Source organism: Neolamprologus multifasciatus, chromosome 23, assembly GCF_963576455.1.
Source record: "Neolamprologus multifasciatus chromosome 23, fNeoMul1.2, whole genome shotgun sequence".
NCBI lineage: Eukaryota > Metazoa > Chordata > Actinopteri > Cichliformes > Cichlidae > Neolamprologus > Neolamprologus multifasciatus.
In genome coordinates this window covers 1,978,775-1,998,488 of record NC_140460.1, presented here as the reverse complement: position 1 = coordinate 1,998,488, position 19,714 = coordinate 1,978,775, and the positions used below count along the sequence as shown (strand labels likewise).

At 41.1% G+C, this 19,714-nt stretch overlaps 1 protein-coding gene across 3 annotated transcripts in view; it reads right to left on the bottom strand.

The window, feature by feature from the left end:
* Window positions 1-496: 496 nt before the first annotated feature.
* ttc39a (tetratricopeptide repeat domain 39A) overlaps window positions 497-19,714 on the bottom strand; it is a 35,032-nt gene continuing 15,814 nt past the window's right edge. For all 3 annotated transcript variants that reach the window (XM_085151292.1, XM_085151291.1, XM_085151294.1), the window contains 16 exons: window positions 13,077-13,208; window positions 12,510-12,550; window positions 12,068-12,135; window positions 11,913-11,977; window positions 10,659-10,758; window positions 10,368-10,433; window positions 9,623-9,731; window positions 9,468-9,535; window positions 9,315-9,374; window positions 8,701-8,862; window positions 6,570-6,661; window positions 6,109-6,229; window positions 5,304-5,415; window positions 5,042-5,156; window positions 4,817-4,933; window positions 497-2,374 (listed from right to left, as the gene is read on the bottom strand). In XM_085151292.1, coding sequence (XP_085007418.1) covers window positions 2,260-2,374; window positions 4,817-4,933; window positions 5,042-5,156; window positions 5,304-5,415; window positions 6,109-6,229; window positions 6,570-6,661; window positions 8,701-8,862; window positions 9,315-9,374; window positions 9,468-9,535; window positions 9,623-9,731; window positions 10,368-10,433; window positions 10,659-10,758; window positions 11,913-11,977; window positions 12,068-12,135; window positions 12,510-12,550; window positions 13,077-13,208 — 1,543 coding nt within the window. In that variant the 3' untranslated portion in view covers window positions 497-2,259. The remainder of the gene's footprint in view (window positions 2,375-4,816; window positions 4,934-5,041; window positions 5,157-5,303; window positions 5,416-6,108; window positions 6,230-6,569; window positions 6,662-8,700; window positions 8,863-9,314; window positions 9,375-9,467; window positions 9,536-9,622; window positions 9,732-10,367; window positions 10,434-10,658; window positions 10,759-11,912; window positions 11,978-12,067; window positions 12,136-12,509; window positions 12,551-13,076; window positions 13,209-19,714) is intronic.

The window sequence follows — 19,714 nt, the reverse complement described above, 5'->3', positions numbered from 1 at the left end:
GTAGCAACACAAAGCACCGCCCCTCTGAAAAAGAACCAATGAGCTGTTACCTACTTTGAGTAGGCTCTTTTAAGCAGCCAATCAGGTTCGTGATCAAATTGCCCTTCGCTAAAAACATAAACACAGCCTTTGTGATAGCTTTGTAAGTGTATTTGTGTTATTCCTCTTGCTAACCACAAAGTAGTACTTGGTCACCAACTTTTTAGTTTTTCTTGCGGCTGGATATTTAAATTTTAATTTTATTTTTTTAATTCTCTTTGTGTGTTTTCGATAAATTATGACGTGTTGTAATAGTCCTTGTTTTCGTATCCCTGACTGCCAGAATCTCACACTTCAACAAAATAAGATGACTTTATCTAACAGATTAGATTTTATATAAGGGCAACAGATGTACAAGCAAGTACTTTGTTCTGTAACTAGCACCACTTCACTCTGTAAACTCTGTTTTGTTATGTTTAAATGGCTAAAAGGAAAAAACAGACAACACAAAATTGGATTTGTAGTTGCTTTTCATCATTTTAAATTACAACGGAAACATTCAGTATGTACAGGAATGTCATTCCGTAATTTTGGTAGCCATGCCCAGTAAAATATGCAGATAATGCCACTACATTAGTTAGAATTTGACTGCAGTTGTAAACCCAAAGAGCAAAAAATGAAAATGATGTTATTTGAAAGTAAAACATGAGTGGTTTTGGGAATATTCTGGAGAGCAGCTGCTGTTAGAACAATAAGAATGCATTTCCTTCACCATTAGAAAAAAAGAACTCCAAGCCATCTTAAATCCTAAACCGAACTCTAATCATGAATAAAACAACAGTGCTCTACTGCTCTAATTCCAACACTTGAGACAACATGTGAGTTCAGGTTTATTTCTTTTTTTAAACTCACTATTGTAAGTACGCAACCTTTCCAATAACCTAAGCACCAACCATGTTAGAGGTGACCCCTATTTATCCATAACCAGATTACTATATACAGGAAGTGATTACAACATCCAAGTGCTTCAATAGATGTTTCTGGGCAAGCATGTAATATACAAGAGCAGCAGAAGATGATCCTGAAGCAGGAAGACTGTGGTGGTTGCGATGCTTCTGAGCTCCTTCACCTACTAAAGATGCAGCAGGCGGACAAGCACGCAGCACTTTGCCGCTCGCCGTGAAAGGCCCATTTGTTCGAGCTCAAGTACTGCTGGAGGCCGTCCCACACACCAGGAGGAGAAAAGAAGGGAGTCTGCCTTTCTAAAAGACACATTCATCTGTCCTCTTAAAACGGGACAATTTGTGTAAAAGGTGCCATTTACAGTATATAAATGTCTTAGAGGAAGTCTTAGAGGCATTTTTTTCTTTTACTCTGGAGAGGTTGCATATCTGGCTGACTTCCAAAGCTCTGTGCAAAAACCCATAAAATGCATCTATAAATAAAACAAGATTTTAAATTTGATCATCTCTTCAAAGGGAAACTCGGAGAGAGCTATCTCACAAAATACATGTGTGTCTACCACTGATGTAATATGTTTCAGAAAAAGGGGGGAAAAGGAAAATGCGCAATAAAACACTCACTCTCTCTGACAAACAGAATAAACCAAAGTTTAGTGTAAAAATTTAAACAACATATAATTTTTGATTATATTGCTGATCAGTAACCAATTACAAGGAATCTCCTAGTTCTCAGGGACTTAACAAAACATCACTGTGTGTCATTTTTATTTTTAAATAATCGCTCATTTATATTCTACACAAAAAATGGGAAACTCTGCAGCAGCCAGATCAAATGACTTGGAGAAGCTAGTGTCAGTCATTTCTGTAAAGGTTGTTTGGTACTCTGGCTCCATCAAATCGCAGACTCAGTACCCTGCACCGGAATGTTCTACCCTCGGGGTATTAGCAGAGGCAACTTAGAATATACACCAAATAAATCTGATTGTGTTTTGTACTCCAGTGCACCACAGTGCTAGACAGACGACCCCGCTAGAAGCAATGTTTCATAAATATAGGCACATTTCATAATTAGTCTCCATTTTAAATCAGAAGGAAGTAAAGTTCATGAGGATATATCTCTGGAAGAGGGCGAATCCACCGAAGCCAGTCAGAGCTGCGGTTGCCTGTAAGGGTGGCACACATGAGGAAAAGCCTCTTCCCCTAGCCTCTCGATGAAAACTAACAAATTATTCCCTAATAATCAGGTCTGTCCTGTGTTGGCATGACGAGACTGTAGGAGACAAATGCCGTCTTTCCTTAGTGTGCCGTCCTCTGTTTGCTATGGGCTGGAGGGCACATGGATACCGTTCTCCCCGCTGCCTTTGGCCTTGTGCAAAGCAGCCTGTATACGAAAGTGTGTCCGTGATTCCATCGAGTAGTTTTTGTAATTTTGCCTGAAACAGAAAAAAAAGAAGATCAAGAAAGTTTAACCTGAACCCAAGAAATCCAAAGTTTATAGCAAAGTCGAGTAAACTTTATCTCGTATTCTAAAACACTCAGATTTGAGTGAAACCATGAAGATGAAGGGAAGACGTATTTCAAAACATCAAAAGTGGAGATTCTTAATGAAAGGTTTCATGTGTACAGTCATGTAAAAATGAACATTTTGGCTGGACTCCACGTAGTCATATAGATGACTAGATGTTCCTAATCAAACAGATTAATTGATCATCAGCAAGTGTGACCTGGAGCATTCAAGTGTCTCATGGAAAAGTCCAGGAAAAGCTTCCCAAAGTCAGACAATGCAATGCTGAGAGAGTCTCAGCATGTTTAGTGACAAAGTTCATCACAGTACAATTAAAGATTGAAGAAGTATGGTTTGTTTGGAAGAATTGCCAGGAGGTAGAGTGTAGCAACACAATTTAGGTTTGTGGTCCGAATAAATTACAAGAATATCCTTTGGACAAAACAAGACCATACACAGCATATCAGCACACCCCATATTAATCAAGCACGGTGGTGGAGGCCAGGGGTGGTGATTTAAGCTTGTTTTGCAATGGGGAGTCATCTTCACACTAGGGCTGCCACAAATGATTATTTTGATAGTTGACTAGTCACCGATTATTTGACTAATCAGATCATCATCCATTGGACGTAAAACATACAGCTTATTGCACCAGCAGCATCTGCTCTTATATAACTATCATTAGCTTACAGCTTTAAGTGTTTAAGTTAAGTGCTAACTAAAAATAAAGACAAGATGATTATTAAAAAAAAAAATAAAATAAATAAATTATTATTAATTAAATTTTTTTATTAAATTTTAATGAAATTTGCAGATTGTTTTGGTGAAGTTTAATAAACTCCTTGCTATCTAAAATATAACAGGACACCGGAGTAATTTCTCGAGCATCTCACACTTCTGATAATCAGCTGTCTGCTTGACATTTATTCAGCTGTGTAAAAACTATAACTTTAATCTCAGCCAAACCGATTTACTCAGGCACAAATAAAATACAAAAAAAAAAAAAGCCAAACAATAACATTTTTAAGTTATCTAAGTGACTTATATATCATGTTTAACCTGAGTAGCGAAAGACAGCGGTGGGTTTGAAAACGATTGGCCGGGAGTCCGGTGTTCTCACGGCTCTAGTTAGCCTAGCCCCCGGCTAGCTATCGAGCTAGTAGGTAACAGACGTCTCTGAAAACGTCGGAGCGCTTTTGAAAATATGTGGTGTCTTGATAAACTGAGCAGATATTTGAGGTTTACACAGCTACATTCTCGCCTGAAAATATGTTAAACGTTTATTTTGTGACCCAGAAAGAATAATAAGAGTAATATTAAAACTAACTAGCTGCCGCCATTGTTGGAAACTGAGCTGGGCTGCGCTATGAATTCTGGGACACAGCTTCTTCTTCTTCGGGGTTTAACGGCAGCTGGCATCCTTGTACATGCAGTGCTGCCATCTTCTGTTTCAGTCCGTTATTACACTCTTAAATCCTACTACTTATTCCTGCGTCTTTTGTGATCTTACAAAGCTTCAAACGACGCGTCGACTATTAAATCAGATTAGTCGACTAGTCACAATTATGTCGACTATCAAAATCGTCGACGTAATCGTGACTAGTCGACTAATCGTGGCAGCCCTACTTCACACAATAAAGGTAATTATGGAGGCTCCACAGGCTTCTGTGCTGGGATCAGTATTAATTCCATTTACATTATACATGCTTCCCTTAGTCCTTATTATTAGAAGATATTACACATTTTCATTGCTATGCAGATGATACCCAGCGTTACCTATGCATGAAGCCAGATGACACACAACAGTTAGTTACAGTGCAGGCATGCCTTAAAAACATAAAGGTTCGGGTGACCTCTAATTGCCCGCTTTCAAATTCAGATAAAACAACGTTTTTTGCACTTGGGCATAAATCTCAGAAATATGGTGTTTAAACTCTGGATGGCATCACCTGGTCCTCCCGTAACACTGCGATGAATGTTGGAGTCGTTTTTGACCAGCCTACGTCCTTCAACATCCATATTAAACAAATAAACAGGAAAGCGTTCAGCTTTCAGGCGTCTTCTGTGAAATCAGCTGCAGTTTGGATTTGGGGAACAGACACCTTCTTTACTTTGAGACCACGCTATTTTTAGGACTGAATCGGGTGACCCTGAACCTTCCCTTAGTTACGCTGCCATTTAATTCAGTTATTGGTGCTACCAGCTAATGAATCATGGAGTATACTGTGAAAAGCGTTCTTTTTCACATGACTGCATAATGTACTGTTAACACTCGATTACACTGCAACAAGAATGTGGGAGAGTATCTGATTTATACATATTCTATTAAGTACAGATGACTTAAATATGCTTTGCTGGTTCAAAGACTTACTTTGCTGTTTCTAGCAGTTTGATAGCGTCATCTCTTCTGCCTTGCTGCAGACACAGCAGACCGTGTTCCAGCAGGGCATTGGGGACCAGGTAGTGGTCATACTTGATCTGACTTTCACTGAAGACGAGAACAAAAATCAAATGTCGACCTGTTTTCACCAGAACACAACTGAAAGACTGAATCAGACGACTCTGTAACTGAAGCACTTTGAGGAAAGGGTCTTACTTGCAGAGGACGAGGGTAAAGTAGTGCTCTGCCTCCTCATTGTGACCCAAGTGTTTGAGACACAGTCCCTTCAGGAGGCTCAGCAAACACTGATCATCTATGGAGAACTCCGTTCCTAAAAGTCGGCACCAAACAGAAGACAGACAATCTCAATTATATCGACATCACCACCCGTCTCTAATATGTTTGGATTAATTTCTGTAATATAGCATTTATTTCAATCAGAATTATCTTTGGAAATGTGCTTAATGGATTTACATACTTGGTAGACTTTCAAGTTGAGCCTGTGCCTCATCCAGTGTTTTCAGCATGCCTTCAGTTAAGTCTTTGTGTTTGCCAATGACTGTATAACCGTTCCAGATGTACATCATCTCCTAGAAGACAGACAAACATGTGCACGAATCATGCACGGCTAACAACCAATAATAATAATAACAAGCATTTCCTCTGCAGTGAAACTCGGGATAATCACCTTTAGCACTATGGGCACAGATGTGCAAACTGCTGTGGCATTTGACAGGTTCAGCCATTCAAAACAGATCCCTGCTACCTTAACTGTGCAATGTGCCCCACTGGTGAAATAACAACCCTCAATTACCTCTTTGCTAATGCTGCTGTGGTCAGTCACTAGTTTCAGTGCTTATTTGACACGGCGTAATGTTTATGTAGTAAATTATGATCCTATTTAGGGTCGAATAGATGACACAGCAGGTTGATTTAGGGAGCGACTCACTTCTGATTCATACGTCACTACTTGTATGAATGTGCAGTCTCAGTCAGGTCAAGCAAATATGAAAACAACCAAAATTACAAAGTTGAGGTTTCAAAATTATAGTTCACAAGTTCACCTATTATATAAAGTCTGTGGATAGAATAGCACAGCTGTCTGAGCTATGAGTCACACATATGAACTGTCCATTCTGATTGGCTGAACCAGTACATTCACGTTTTACAGCGCTGCACCGCAGGGTAAATAGAAGGCAAATGTCAAGTAAAGTCTTTGGCTTTACTTTAATTTAATTTATGTTTACTGGGCAACATGCAAGATGGCGTCATCCAGTGCTCACCAGCGGAGGAGCAGGAAGAGGTACGGGATTTTCTGCCAGGTAGCGGCGGGCTTTCCTGATAGCAAACTTCTCCGTTGGTAAAGACTTTCCTGCTATTTTCTGCTTAAGCCCTGGGACCTGCCTGAAATATGAGATGCATTTAGTAATTACATATCCTCCAGACAGTTTTAAAAGCCCAACAGTCTAATCAAATGTTTTATCATGGAGCACCGTTAATGGTGTGTTTTACCATAAAGAATTAGAATATCTGTGTCACAAAAAGAGTTTAATGTCAAAAACACCAGTTTAATTTCTGTCATATTACTCCTCTGATACACCTTATAGAGTATTCTTAAATATTAGCTCATATTATTTACCAAGGGCAGGCTCTTTGGGGAAGATACGATTATGACATTATTGATACTTTCACAGTGAGTCATCTCTGCTTTGCTGAGTAATTTCAGCAACGTCTTAATTCCTACCTGAACAGACCAAGTGCTGTCTCCCCAAAGGTTAGGCAATCATCCTTAGTCAGCATACTGAGGTAGGCTGCTTTCATATATGCATAGGTAGCCTGAGGGAAGGAAAAACGTGGTTACTAATGAAATCTCATCCTTCCTTTGAAAATGAGATAAGGAGGGAAAAAAAGACAAAAATCAAAAGTTGGACGTCCACATTTGTGGTGCTTTTATATGTTGGAAGGATTTTGGTTCTTGTGACCTGAGAACAGTTCATGTCTGTTTCTGCTAAAATAACTGCACAGTTTAATTTGAACAGCCCCTGTGATGCATTTGCAGGCTGTCCGTGGTACATCCCATCTCTCAGCCAATGAGGGCTGGGATAGGTTGAAGCCCCCCACACGACCCTGAACTGGATAAGCCGAAGAAAATGGATGGATGGATGGATGGAGGGATGGGCGGACGGGTGGATGAATGGATGGATGAATGGATGGATGGATGGATGGATGGATGGATGGATGGGCGGACGGGTGGATGAATGTATGGATGGATGGATGGATGGATGGGTGGATGAATGGATGGATGGGTGGATGGATGGATGGGCGGACGGGTGGATGAATGGATGGATGGATGGGCGGACGGGTGGATGAATGGATGGATGGATGAATGGATGGATGGGTGGATGAATGGATGAATGGATGGATGGATGGGCGGACGGGTGGATGAATGTATGGATGGATGGATGGATGGATGGGTGGATGAATGGATGGATGGGTGGATGGATGGATGGGCGGACGGGTGGATGAATGGATGGATGGATGGGCGGACGGGTGGATGAATGGATGGATGGATGAATGGATGGATGGGCGGACGGGTGGATGAATGGATGGATGGATGGGCGGATGAATGGATGGATGAATGGGTGGATGAATGGGTGGATGGATGGATGGATGGATGGATGAATGGATGGATGGATGGATGGATGAATGGATGGATGGATGGGCGGACGGGTGGATGAATGGATGGATGGATGGATGGATGGATGGATGGATGGATGGGCGGACGGGTGGATGAATGGATGGATGGATGGATGGACGGGTGGATGAATGGACGGGTGGATGGATGGATGGGTGGATGGTCGGTCTAATGATGGACCTGCAGCTTGTCTAGGGTATATCCCACCTCTCATCCTGTGGCAGCTGAGATACACTCCAGCCCCCCACGTGACCCTGAACTGGATAAGTAGTTAAGAAAATGGATAGATGGCTTTATTGACTCTTTGCAGTCACTCAACAGCCAAAGTCTCCTGTGGCCCTTAATCATCTCTGCTTTCCTGAACCTTTGAAATGGAATTTGTAAAGAGTTTAATTAGAAGAGGAGACACAAAGTCAACCTCATTGGGTAATAAGACTGAACTCCTGGTGCCTTTGCCAGATCTGAGTATATGGGAGGGTTGAGTCAAAAAGTAAAATCTGTGCCAAGATTGAAAAATAAATGGGAACCAAAGGTATATGAAATCAAAAAGTGTAGCAGTACAGCTAAAGCCTCGGAAAAAATGTAAATGTTTTGTTATGTTAAAATTGAGTGTATAGAGGAGCACCTTCAAAGCTCTGGGATAGCTCCCCTCTCACATTAAATATTCCTTTTTTAGTAAAACCTTTATGAAAAATCTTAATATTTATTTGCTTGAAAGTGTACTTAAGATTTAATGTATTATTTACTGTATTTAATCATATTTACAGCTCAGACTGAATAGTTAAAGCGGGAACATGCAGAGGAGGGACAGCGGATAATCTGGTTGAATATGGAGCTGCCAGGCAGGAGGAAAAGAGGAAGACCACAGAGGAGGAAGCTGGAGACAGGGAGAGATGGAGGCAGGTGATTCTCTATAGCGACCCCTACAGGCAGCAGCCGAAAGAAAAGAAAGTATTTAACTGTATTTAACTGTATTTAATTTTACTAAGAACAAGTCTGATCCGTATTCTATCCTGGTAATGTTGTTTTTAAGCATATCGCGTTTGTTTTATTTACAATGATTTTTGTTTTTTGCACCACGGTTGTTGTTTATTTATTTTTTATCTTGACTTCACTAACTTTTACATTTCTTTTATTACTTTGCCCGCTCAGATTCGCATCCCACATTATGGTGGCCCACCTTGGACCATGAGTTCTCCTTGCTGAGCAGCTCAGCGTAGAAGTAGGCCATCTTCCAGTGCCGTTTGTATGTGAAGCACCACATCAGCTCCCAGTAGCACATGTGATGGAACTGCTTCCACTGCTGCTGAGCCTCGCAGCACTCCTCAAAACGCTCGATAGCCTGGAAGAAAGGTTGAGAATCGCTGTTTGTCAAACATATGCCACTAAATTATGATACCGATGTGATATGTTTGCAGAAGAGATGATTTGACTTTATCAGTATTTTAGTGAAGGACACAAAACTGGATCAATATTTAGAAAAATGAGCAAAATACAGAAAAATAATAGTTATGACCTTTATTCCACATGAGGTGATTTGGTAAGTATTTGAAAGAGCTTTTCATCCTGGTACTTCACATTTTCAACATTCAGGATTCAAGACTTTATTGTCATTATGTAAGGATTAAAAGATTAAGGCAATACTCTCTCACATGCTGCAAAAAACATAAATATACTGACATAAACAGAACTACAAAATACAAGATTTAAATACATTACTGATATGCATTAAAAACACACACACACACACACACACACACACACACTTTCTCCAAGGGAAAATAAATCACTCACAGCATCCAGGTTGCCTTTGATCTCTTCTATCCGACCAGCAAAGAACAAAAAGATGGATCCCTGGATGAAGACAAACACAGCATGTTTGTGAGAACGACACAAACAATCACAGCAACATTTGAAAAGCACACACAATCATTCATTCAGACATACCTTGGGGTATTTTTTAAGATATGGCTCCAGCAGTTTTTCTGCATCCTCCACGTCTCCTTCTCCAGTGCCTTTGCGAGACAGTCAGAAGGAACCCGGCTCAGATCGCATCTTTTAGTGTTAATTTGCAGATGCGCGTGTGTGGGTGTGTTGCTCACCTAGTATGAAGCTCATGAACGTGTGATAACAGAGGAGAAGCATGTTGCACAGGAAGGACCTGAATGTACTTTCTACTGAGCCCTCTTGAAGCTGCTGGAGACCAAACTCCTATATAAACACACACAGTTGTACACATTTTCTGAGTTTGCATTAAGTCTTCATTTGTGGAACATCTATCAGCTAATTAGCAGTAAAACCAGCACACAGAGAATACACTAAAGTAGTTATGGGAAAATCTTCTGTGTTTAGTCAGCGTGTTCTGGGGATAAAACAGCGTCTGCTTGTCTACAACTTCTCTGACTCACAAACTGGCCTGTGTGCAAAACACGCAAGTACAAAATACAAGAAATGCAGTATTTGCATGTTCATAACCGGAAGATAAATCAGTCATGATGGTAATATTCAAACTGAGGTGCTGATGTGATGGCTTGATGTAGTTACAACTGGCGATCACAATTTAGAGAAACAGTCATTGCTCATTATTATCAAAGCAGCCATCACTTCATTGATGGTTGCAAGTTTCATTTCACATTTCCATGAAAAATAACACGACAAACTCATCTTAGTAGTAGCGTGATGAGCTCTACCACAGATGCACTTACAGTTCTCGAAACAATTCTCAGTCTCTGATTCATAAAGAGGCATTTCAAATAGAGCGGACGGGTGTATCGGCTCTCAAAATATCTCCAACCAAAGCTGTTAGAGAGCGCCATGTCAGAAGTCTGACTTCTCAGAAACGCTTACCTTATTACCAGAGAAACCGACAAACTCCAGCAGCTTGAGTGTCCGAGTAGGCAGCATGGAAATCATCTGCAGGAAGCAAACAAGCAGTGGAAATGAAAAGGTCAGAAACACAATTACAGAACGTTTCATTGTTATTACAGATGCTGAACAAATTATGTTGGATTTCTTGCAGCTATCGCCATGTTAGGCTGGAGCAGCTCTTAAGTTATGCAGATCTTCTGCTCTTTTTTGTTAACCAATCATCCCAAAATTAAGTCAATCAATGAGGCACAAGTGCAAACTATTACTTACTAGATTAAAAGCTCCCACTCCCAGTTTCACGCCACCCTCAAAATGCCCATGGTTGTCACCATGAGTGTATCCGGAGGACTGCAGGACTGTGTGAAGCTCTCTGAGGGGGTTAAGATATAAGAAAATTAAGGGAAACTAGAAAAATTTGCATTTCCTGCGAAAATGCTGTGTGGATGCCTTAACGCTGAAGATGTCTGCTGAAAAAAGCTGAAAAAGTTGAAAAGTTGCAAAAAGTTGTATGGCAGTGAAGAAACTGAAAATTCTGCTGAAAACAGGTGAAGAAGCAGAATTTTTTGCTGAAAAGTGGTGAAAAGCAAAAAATTCTACTGAAAGGGGTAAAGACGGAGAAATTTTTGCTGAAAAGTGGTGAAAAAAAAAGTTGCCCTGAGCAGGATTCAAACCTGGCCCTCCTGGTCTCAAGGCGGCTACTCATCTGAGAGACTGACAATTCTGCTGAAATGAGCAGAAGTGGCTGAGAATTGTGCTAATAAGAGGTGAAAAGGCTGAAAACTTTGCAGAAAAGAGGTGAATCAGCAGAATTTCTGCTGAAAAGAGTTTTTTCTGAAAGCAGCTGAGATTTGTGCTAATAAGAGGTGATAAGGCTGAAAATTTTGCAGAAGAGGTGAATAAGCAGAATTTGTGCTGAAAAGAGGTGAAAATTCTGCTGAAAATAGGTTTTTGCTGAAAACAGCTGAAAAAGCTGGGATTTGTGCTGAAAAGTGGTGAAAAAACTAAAAATTCTGCTGAAAAGGGGTGAAAAAGCTGAAATTTGTGTTGAAAAGAGTTAAAAAAAAAAGTTGAAAGACTGAAAAAAATGTTGCCATAAGCGGGATTTGAACCCGGGCCTCCCAGTCTGAGAACGGATGCTCATCTCACTGAGCTAAAACACAGCTCAACCCGGCGAGGAAAATCAGTGACGCCACTGATAATATGGCAGAAATGGGCAAAAAATATTGCAAAAGAAATTCAATATCTCAAAAAGTATAGAAGTTATGAGCACCAAAAGTCATAGCAATAATTAGCAGAAAGAGCAGAATTTTTTAAAGTTTTAATGGCGAAAATCGGATAAAAACTGAGGGAGTAGTTAAGTGCCAAAAAACGTATGGAAGCAACTAGAATATAGTGGAATAAAGAATAAAGAGAAACAGGAACTCAATAGCATCCACACAATAAGCTGCGATGAAGTCCTGATGGAAGAATCAAAGGTCTTCCAGGAAACAGGGATGGAAACATGGATATCCTGGAGATACTCACTTGTAAGTCTGGTAGCTGTTCCTCACTTTGATTCCTCCTTTGATGAAACTGATCATGTTTTCATCCTGAGCACGAATGAGTTTAAAAACACAAAACAGAAAATGAGTGACGGTGGCAAACACATCAGTAGCACTCGCTGCTGTAAGCCTGCTGACCTGAAGGAAGGTGAGCGCTGCCCTCTGGAGGAGACACTCGGCGTAACAAACTTCAGCATGGAGCTCCTCTGAAGTGAAATCGATTGTACCAGTTATCGCCAAACAAACACTCCCGAGGACACACGGGCTCCAGCATAATGACCACACACACATGCACATGCAGAGGTACATGCAGAGGCACATGCAGAGGCACTACTTTAACGTGGAGCAAACACTGAAACATTTAAACACTTACAAAGTCTAAACATTTTAATTATTTAGAATAATTTAATGATCATCTAATAACTTTATGCTAAAGTTATTAAAACCTCAACGATTAAACTGGACTAAAAAAAATACAAGCAGGTTTCTGACTCGAGCATATTGTCAGACTAACATCTGTTTCCTTGGTTTGTTTTTGGGAATGACACACAGACTCATTTGTAAGCATGACTGTACCGACCTTCTGTGAAGTTTTTTGAAAAGGAAGACTTCTTGCGTTGCCTGATGGAGAAACACAAAACGACATCACCCAATATTCTAATCAGTTTAAAACACACACACAATCGTACCTTATGTCGCATTTCCCGTCCTATCATGTTTCCTTTCAGATACATGACTCAGCCTTATTCATCTAAACACAGCACGCTGAGACGCTGCACGATGAGGTTGCTAAAAGAAAAAGGGCTGCGTGTGCGGTAAGTTTCCTGTGAGCAGAGAAACTGCAGCTCTGACATCAGATTGGCCGAAATAAACGTGTGTTTATAAGATGACTAATCATATGTGGTGCCCTAAGAAAAGCCTCTGCGATGGATTCTCACAGAGGCTTCAGTAATATTGTTTTTACTGAGCGGGAAGAGTCTCAGGATGTTAGTACCGAAACTAGAGCTCATTAAGTTGTTAAATTTTGGGTTGAGACAAAATAAACTTCCGCAGCTGACCTGGCTAAAGAGGAACTAACAAAATAAAGAGACCCTGTCATTGTTAGTCAGCTGGTTATTATTTTATCAGCTAACTGACAAAGTCTCACCTCTGGCAGATAGCCTGTGCCTCCTTCATGGTGTTCCCTGCAACTAGGATGTGTTGAGGATCGAAGGTCATCATGGCCTGCATTTCTAGAATGGTGGCGTAGGTCAGAGCGTGGTACATGCTGTCTTTGTTTCTGTAAAACAAGCAAACAGAAAAATATTAAATATTGTTTTACAATCTTTTACAGAACAACACATTAACATTTAGTTGCTTTAGATTTAGAATAATAAAACTTGACATCCTGGTTACATAAAGATTAAATCAAAAATATTTCTCATTCTGCAAAAACATTTTTTAAATGATTGAGGACATAAAAAATTAATAAGCAGTCATCTGACAAAACAACAGTGTCGCCACTAAATGATGAATAACTGCTGACAAGAGACGGGAGACACTGAACACAGCGTCTGTGACGAGGACACCGAAGTACTTGGAGTGTGTACCACGTGCACTTTCCCCACATAAATACCGAAATACTTGTTCAACTTGTTAACAAAGCTTCCTGGTCCTGATCTAAACAGTTAAACAGCTACTAATTAATCAAAACAAGTTAAAGATATACAACATATGTTTGTGCTATTAATAAGGAGTCCTACTGAAGTTATAGCGGACGGTTTAAACAGCCGTATGTTTCCTGTGATTAACACATTTTCAAGCATGTCTGTTTGTTGGATCATATATTACATGACATAAAGTCAGAGGTGTGCAGGCAGGAATGCTGTCAGGCCGCATGGCCAACATCTCGCCAGATTAACTCATGTGACCAGCCTCGGGGATGTTACTCTGACCTCAGACCAGCTCACAATAAACAGATTTTTCACCCCATGAAAACCAGGCCAGCAAATATTAATCATGCTATAAATATATATGTGCACACAAACTGGAAATAAAAAGAGTTGTGAGGCAAACGGAGATAAATGTGACATCATCCATGTGACTTTTTGCCTGTCATGAAAGAAAACTGCAGAATTAAGTAGAGACTTTTGTAAATTAACTAACTACAAACCTTCAACTGTTTGCTGAAATGAATTCAATCAGCTTTAACTCAGTAAACAAACACCAAACAAGCTCTGTAGCAACCTGGAAACAGAGAAGGCGGAGGCGCAGACTGAGAAGCAGGGAGATTTGCCTGGGTTACGTTTCCATGGCGTCGGGCTCGTTTATGTGAGACAGCAAGTGAAACTCGGGCTGGGAAAACTTTTAAGATGGAATGTGATTTAAATTTAGTCACATGGCTGCAAAATATCTGTCAGATCTCAGTGACGAAAAGGTCGTAGCACCTCTGATAGCGGTAAAGCTGGGTCTCCAACATATTTTCACCACGTAGTTCCATAATGAAAGGGAGGAGCTGCTTTGAGGTTCGCAAAAACACGTGTGCACCGACACACAGCTTGCATTCAGTTGAAGGCGATGGAAGCAGCAATGGTAGTTCTGATGAAATCCAAACATTTTCAGTGATTTCTGTGCAGAAATTTGTGGACATTTGCCACAGATCCTAAAATAACTCCTTGTCTGAATTAACCCTGATAGTTTAACTCAAAGAAGACAACAGTACAGGCTACAGAGAAACAGCAGCGCAGGTGTATCGAACACCATCCATGTAAACATCTGCCTGCGCCCTCTCAAAATAAAAAAAACACTTGACTGGTTACCGTGTGGAGCCATTACTCACGTTTCTATATTTTGCAAGGAAAATAGAAAAATATTTCTCTGTTCTTTTCAAGGACACGCCACAGGCCACCTGAGCTATTCATTTCCATATATGGAAATACAGTATATAGGACAAAAACAGAGCTTGAGCAATTCTAACCAGTTTGAAAGTCAGTATTTGGTATGACCGACATCCTTCACCACATGCTGAACTCTCTTAGGTAGCTGTAATTTCTTAAAGTAATATTCAGGAATAGTTCTTCAGCTCTTCTTTGGATGTTGGCTGTTTTTGTGTTGTTCTCTGTCAAGATGATCCCAGACTGTGATGTTGAAGTCCGGGCTCTGAGGAGTGTGGTTGGGCCACTGGACGAATATATCGACGATAGGCTGAGCCCATCGTCGATGGTTTTTACAAGAACGATTTATTTATTTATTTGCCCATGAGTACGTTTGCTAATAATGATGGAGCTAATAGAAGCAGCCAACATTAAAAAAATAAATAATAGCGCTGTTTTAACAGCACCCTCTTTCATCTGCAAGCAAATGCCCCCTCCTCAGAGAGCGCCCAAATGCTTGTTGATGCAGCTGCAGACGCTGGTGATAGCCTAGCATACTCAGCCGGATGGTGGACACGTGCATGCTCATGCAAGTTAGTGGTGTTTGAGTACTTTGCTCGCACTACACGTCTGCACAAGCGTTTACATCAGGTTTACCTCTTTTATCTGGTTTGAAGATAAAATTGGTGACTTGGTGCATTAACGCGCCGTCATCACGACTAATGCGATTAACAATAAACCCATCTGGAGCGCAGACGGAGTCAAAATCCCTGAAATGTGTGTGTCAACGCATTTCAGGTAGTTTGTCCAAAGTTTGTTCATTCTGTGCTGCAGGTGGGCGTCAAAAATCGCGTTAATCATGATGACCGCGTTAACGCCGCATTAACGCCGCATTAACGCGTTAACGCTGACAGCCCTGATTTTGGGGGGAAATTAGTTCGTCCGTGCTTTGACTTCTTTTTTTTCTTTTTTTTGCTTGTCCTGTTTGGCTCTTTTGCATCAGAATTATTGTCTAAAGGCGAAGAAAGATGCCCAACGGATTTACTTTACCAAATGGACCATCCCAGCCTTGCCGTAATGGTCTATTTGATTCACCTTTTATTGTTTATTTTATTTTTTATTTTCACTTGCTAGATACGGGACAGACTTGAATGAGGAAAAGAAAAAAGAAAGGAAGAGGGGAAAAAAACAGCGGAGAAGAGGGACGGGGATAAAGGGCAAAAAAAACAAAAACCAACTAAATAAGCAGACAAAAAAATACATCTATCAATCACCTGGATCACCTGTTGAGAAAGAAAAAAGAGAAAACAAGCAGAAGAAAAAAAGAGCAATATAATAAACAACATCACGATGATCTATGGGACTATCACAGTAAATACTAAATATTAAACATTATTGTGCAGCACGTAAGATCGACAGCACAGTGTGCTTTGAGGTAGGAGCCAAAAAGGGTGTAGTTTGTGTGTGAGCACCCGTGTGTACACCTGTGAGCATGAACGCGCTTGTTTTTAAAAGGTTCCTACATGTTAGAGTTCCTATCTGCTAGAGGGTGTGGGGGGGGGGGCACTGCCCCGTCCTCCAGGGCATGAAGCAGGTATGGAGGAGATCAAGACTCCAGACATCCAGAGGCCCCAGAACACGAGAGACCAAGGAAGACCAACAGAGGGGCAGCCGTGCCACTGTCCCAGAAAGAGCTGAGGAGAGTCCCAGATGGGGGTCACTCAGCAGCCGTGGAGCAGAAGCCAGGGGGGTTGCAGTGACGTGCCCGTGAGCTCCGCCGGCAGCCAGGTGTGCCAGAGTGACCGAGCCCCAGGCCGAGAGGCCGAGGGCACCCCACCCCCGAAGTGCTTGGACTTCTTTATTGTAAACGTGCTAATCAGGCCATGCATGATTACATTGCTCCGCCCATCAAAAAGCCTGCGCATGCGTGAATATGTTGCCCATCGTCGATTATTGGACATGATAATTGCCGGTTGGAAAATTTTTGCATGTCGCCCAATCCTACTGGAGAGGCCAATCCATGACTGTGTTTTCCTATCCAGGTATGCTCCTTCTGCACTTGCAGTGTGTTTGGGATCCCTGTCATGCTGAGCAATGAAGCAGTTGTCAATCAGATGCTTTGGTGGCTCAAAATCCGATGGCAGTAATTCTCTGAGTGGTGAGATACCCAACATGAGTGGCTGAAATGTTGCCCCAAATCATGAAAGAGCCTCCACCAAGTTTTACAGGTAGGTGTAGACACTCAGTACTGCCCCTCTCTCCTGATCTCCTCTGTACATATTGAACCAAACCAAAAACTTCACACTTTGATTCATCGGTCTGTATGACCTGTTGCCATTAATTTTCACTCCAGTTTTTAAAAAAAGATTTTCTCCTTGTTTCCTTCCTCAAGGTTGGCTTCTTGAAGGCCATCATTGCACTGAGACCATTCGTATTGATGTTGAAGGGCCAGATGGATCTGAAAGTCACGTCCTTTTTCATCTGCAGTAGAGTGTTTATGCCTGCCACTTCTTTTATCATCCTCCACTTGTCCACTTTCCTCAAATTTTAGCTAATAGCCATTTGGTAATCCCCCTTTTGTTCCAAAAATATTATTTTCTGCCTGTCAAACTGTGTTATCTTTGGCATTTTTAATAGATTTGACTAAACAAATGGGAATAAATTATGTAATTTTTATGAGAAGCTTCTAGCAACAAAGTGCCTGAAGATATAATTCAAAGTTAGTTCTTTGCTAAGTTGTCTGACATGTGTAGACACAACACTGGTTCATTGGTTGCCTTGAATGATTCATAGGTCTGAAACAAAAAAGAAAACATTTCTCTGAAAGGGCCTCGGTGTAAGGATTGGACTGAAAAGGAGTGAAAACGCTGCCAAGTCCTTCGTAATACCCCGAGAACTATTGCTCAAGACCACAAAATGAAAAGAAAGGCTGGCTCATTGGAAACGAATGCAAAGAAATGAGGCTTGACTCAATGATTCTGACTTCTAATCATAAACTACAAAACATGAGGAGGTCCTGTGACCTGAATCCCAGCTAAACCACAACACAGCATCTAAAATTGAAGGAATAAACAAATCAGTGATCCAGTAAGATTTTCAGGACAATCGGACGCTTGAATATCTCCATAGACCTGCAATAAGTTAACCAGCTACACGATGTACTTCTGCTACTCCTCAGCTGCTGTGGTTTGTTTGGCTTGGTGTCTAGCCTCTTCCTCTTCTGCTTCATCTCGCCCTCCAGCTGTCAGTCCACTTATGGTTTTATGTTTTTATCTGGATCCACTGCTTTTATACCAGTTTATTTATCACTGCTTTCATTGACTGTTCCACTGCCTCCTGATATGACGCACATTTTCAGTAATTTGACATGTAGTTTGCGGTTTTTCTATCACCTTTAATGGCCATTGCATTTCTCGTAAAGTAAATCGAGTTTCCAGTTTTACAACGGCTTTCAGTTAATGAGTGAAGCATAAATCTACTGTCTCCTGTGTTGAGCTGTCCACCTGCACAAACAGTGCTTAAACAGAGTATTGGTCCATGCTTGCTAACAGCGCAGTAATTCCATTTGTCCGTAATAACCGACCCCGTCATAAATAACTGCGGCGGAGGAGGACTTTAATGCACGAGTCTCGCTCAAGACCAAAGTTATCCAAAAGATTCAGGGTGATTGACGATATCCGGTCGTTCAGTCTGACGTCACTAGCCGTGTCTGGGCCTAAACTCCGCCGCAGGTCCATATATCAAACGATCACTATGGCATTACTGAGAGTTGAAAAACTGTCTAAAGTCTTTCATCTTTAATAAAATGATCAGCGTTCTGCTCTACCAGGAGTAAATATTGAGTTTAACATCCAGGCATCCATGAAAACGGAATTTATGACATTTAACAGAGTTAGAAGTTAGCAGGAAGATACAATACAATATAGCATGTCCTGACTGCGGGGTTTTGGAAACAAATTCAAACGTACAGCTCTATTATCACTTCCAGCATAAATGAAGACAGAAAACTAAACAGCAGTGACGTTTGTAGGGTCACTGAAGTTTGGCTAGCTGGTATATAATGATGTGCTACGTGACCGCTAGCGACACAGCTATGTTAGCATAATATAAACAAGCTAACTTTTTTTCCACTCGATAAAGGTTAACGTGAGTGTTCTCGGTGGTCAGGAACAAATGTAGTCGCATGGCAGGATGCTGTAAAAGGACCAAACTTCAGCCAGGAGAACAACTGAGATAATCCATCCACAATACGAGGTTAGTCATTCATATACTGCTGCATGGGCTGGGCTGTAGTTACATCCTAAGGTTTTAAAAACTGAGCTTAAATAAATGATTAGCGGTAATAAAAGCCGAGGGAGGTCAACAGTGATCACTGACTGTTTTAGGAGCTTTTTGAGATTAAATAGAAGAAAATACAAAACATTAAACATGTTAACAACACAAAAGCCATATTAAACGCAGACTACTTTAGGCCCGGTAGTAGGATTCGTCACGTCATCACTTAACGACCGGATTGTGACAGTGACTGTAAGCCACTGACTAAAGTCTCTACAAACACAATATTGTTCCACAGTCAGATTTCCAATTAATATGCACTTTGTATAAATGAGGTCTTGCTCCCAATGCATCCTGGGACAACCTCCAACTACCTGTGACCATAAACACAAACGTAGGGGTAAATGTAGCAGACACAAGATTGACTAAATAGAAACTGTGTCCACATATGTGTGTGTCCTTGCCCCACATGGCCGCGTCAGACTACAGCTAACAGGTGGAGGAAAACAAAGCAAATCCTGCCTGCAAGCAAAGGTGCGAGATCTAAAAGTCTGAAACTAATGCTAACGTCAGACACAGAGCTGCTCTCTGAGGCCTCCAAGTTCAAGGCCGAGCAAGTGGAAGATTCCCAGGCTCTACAACACATGATAACTCCAGA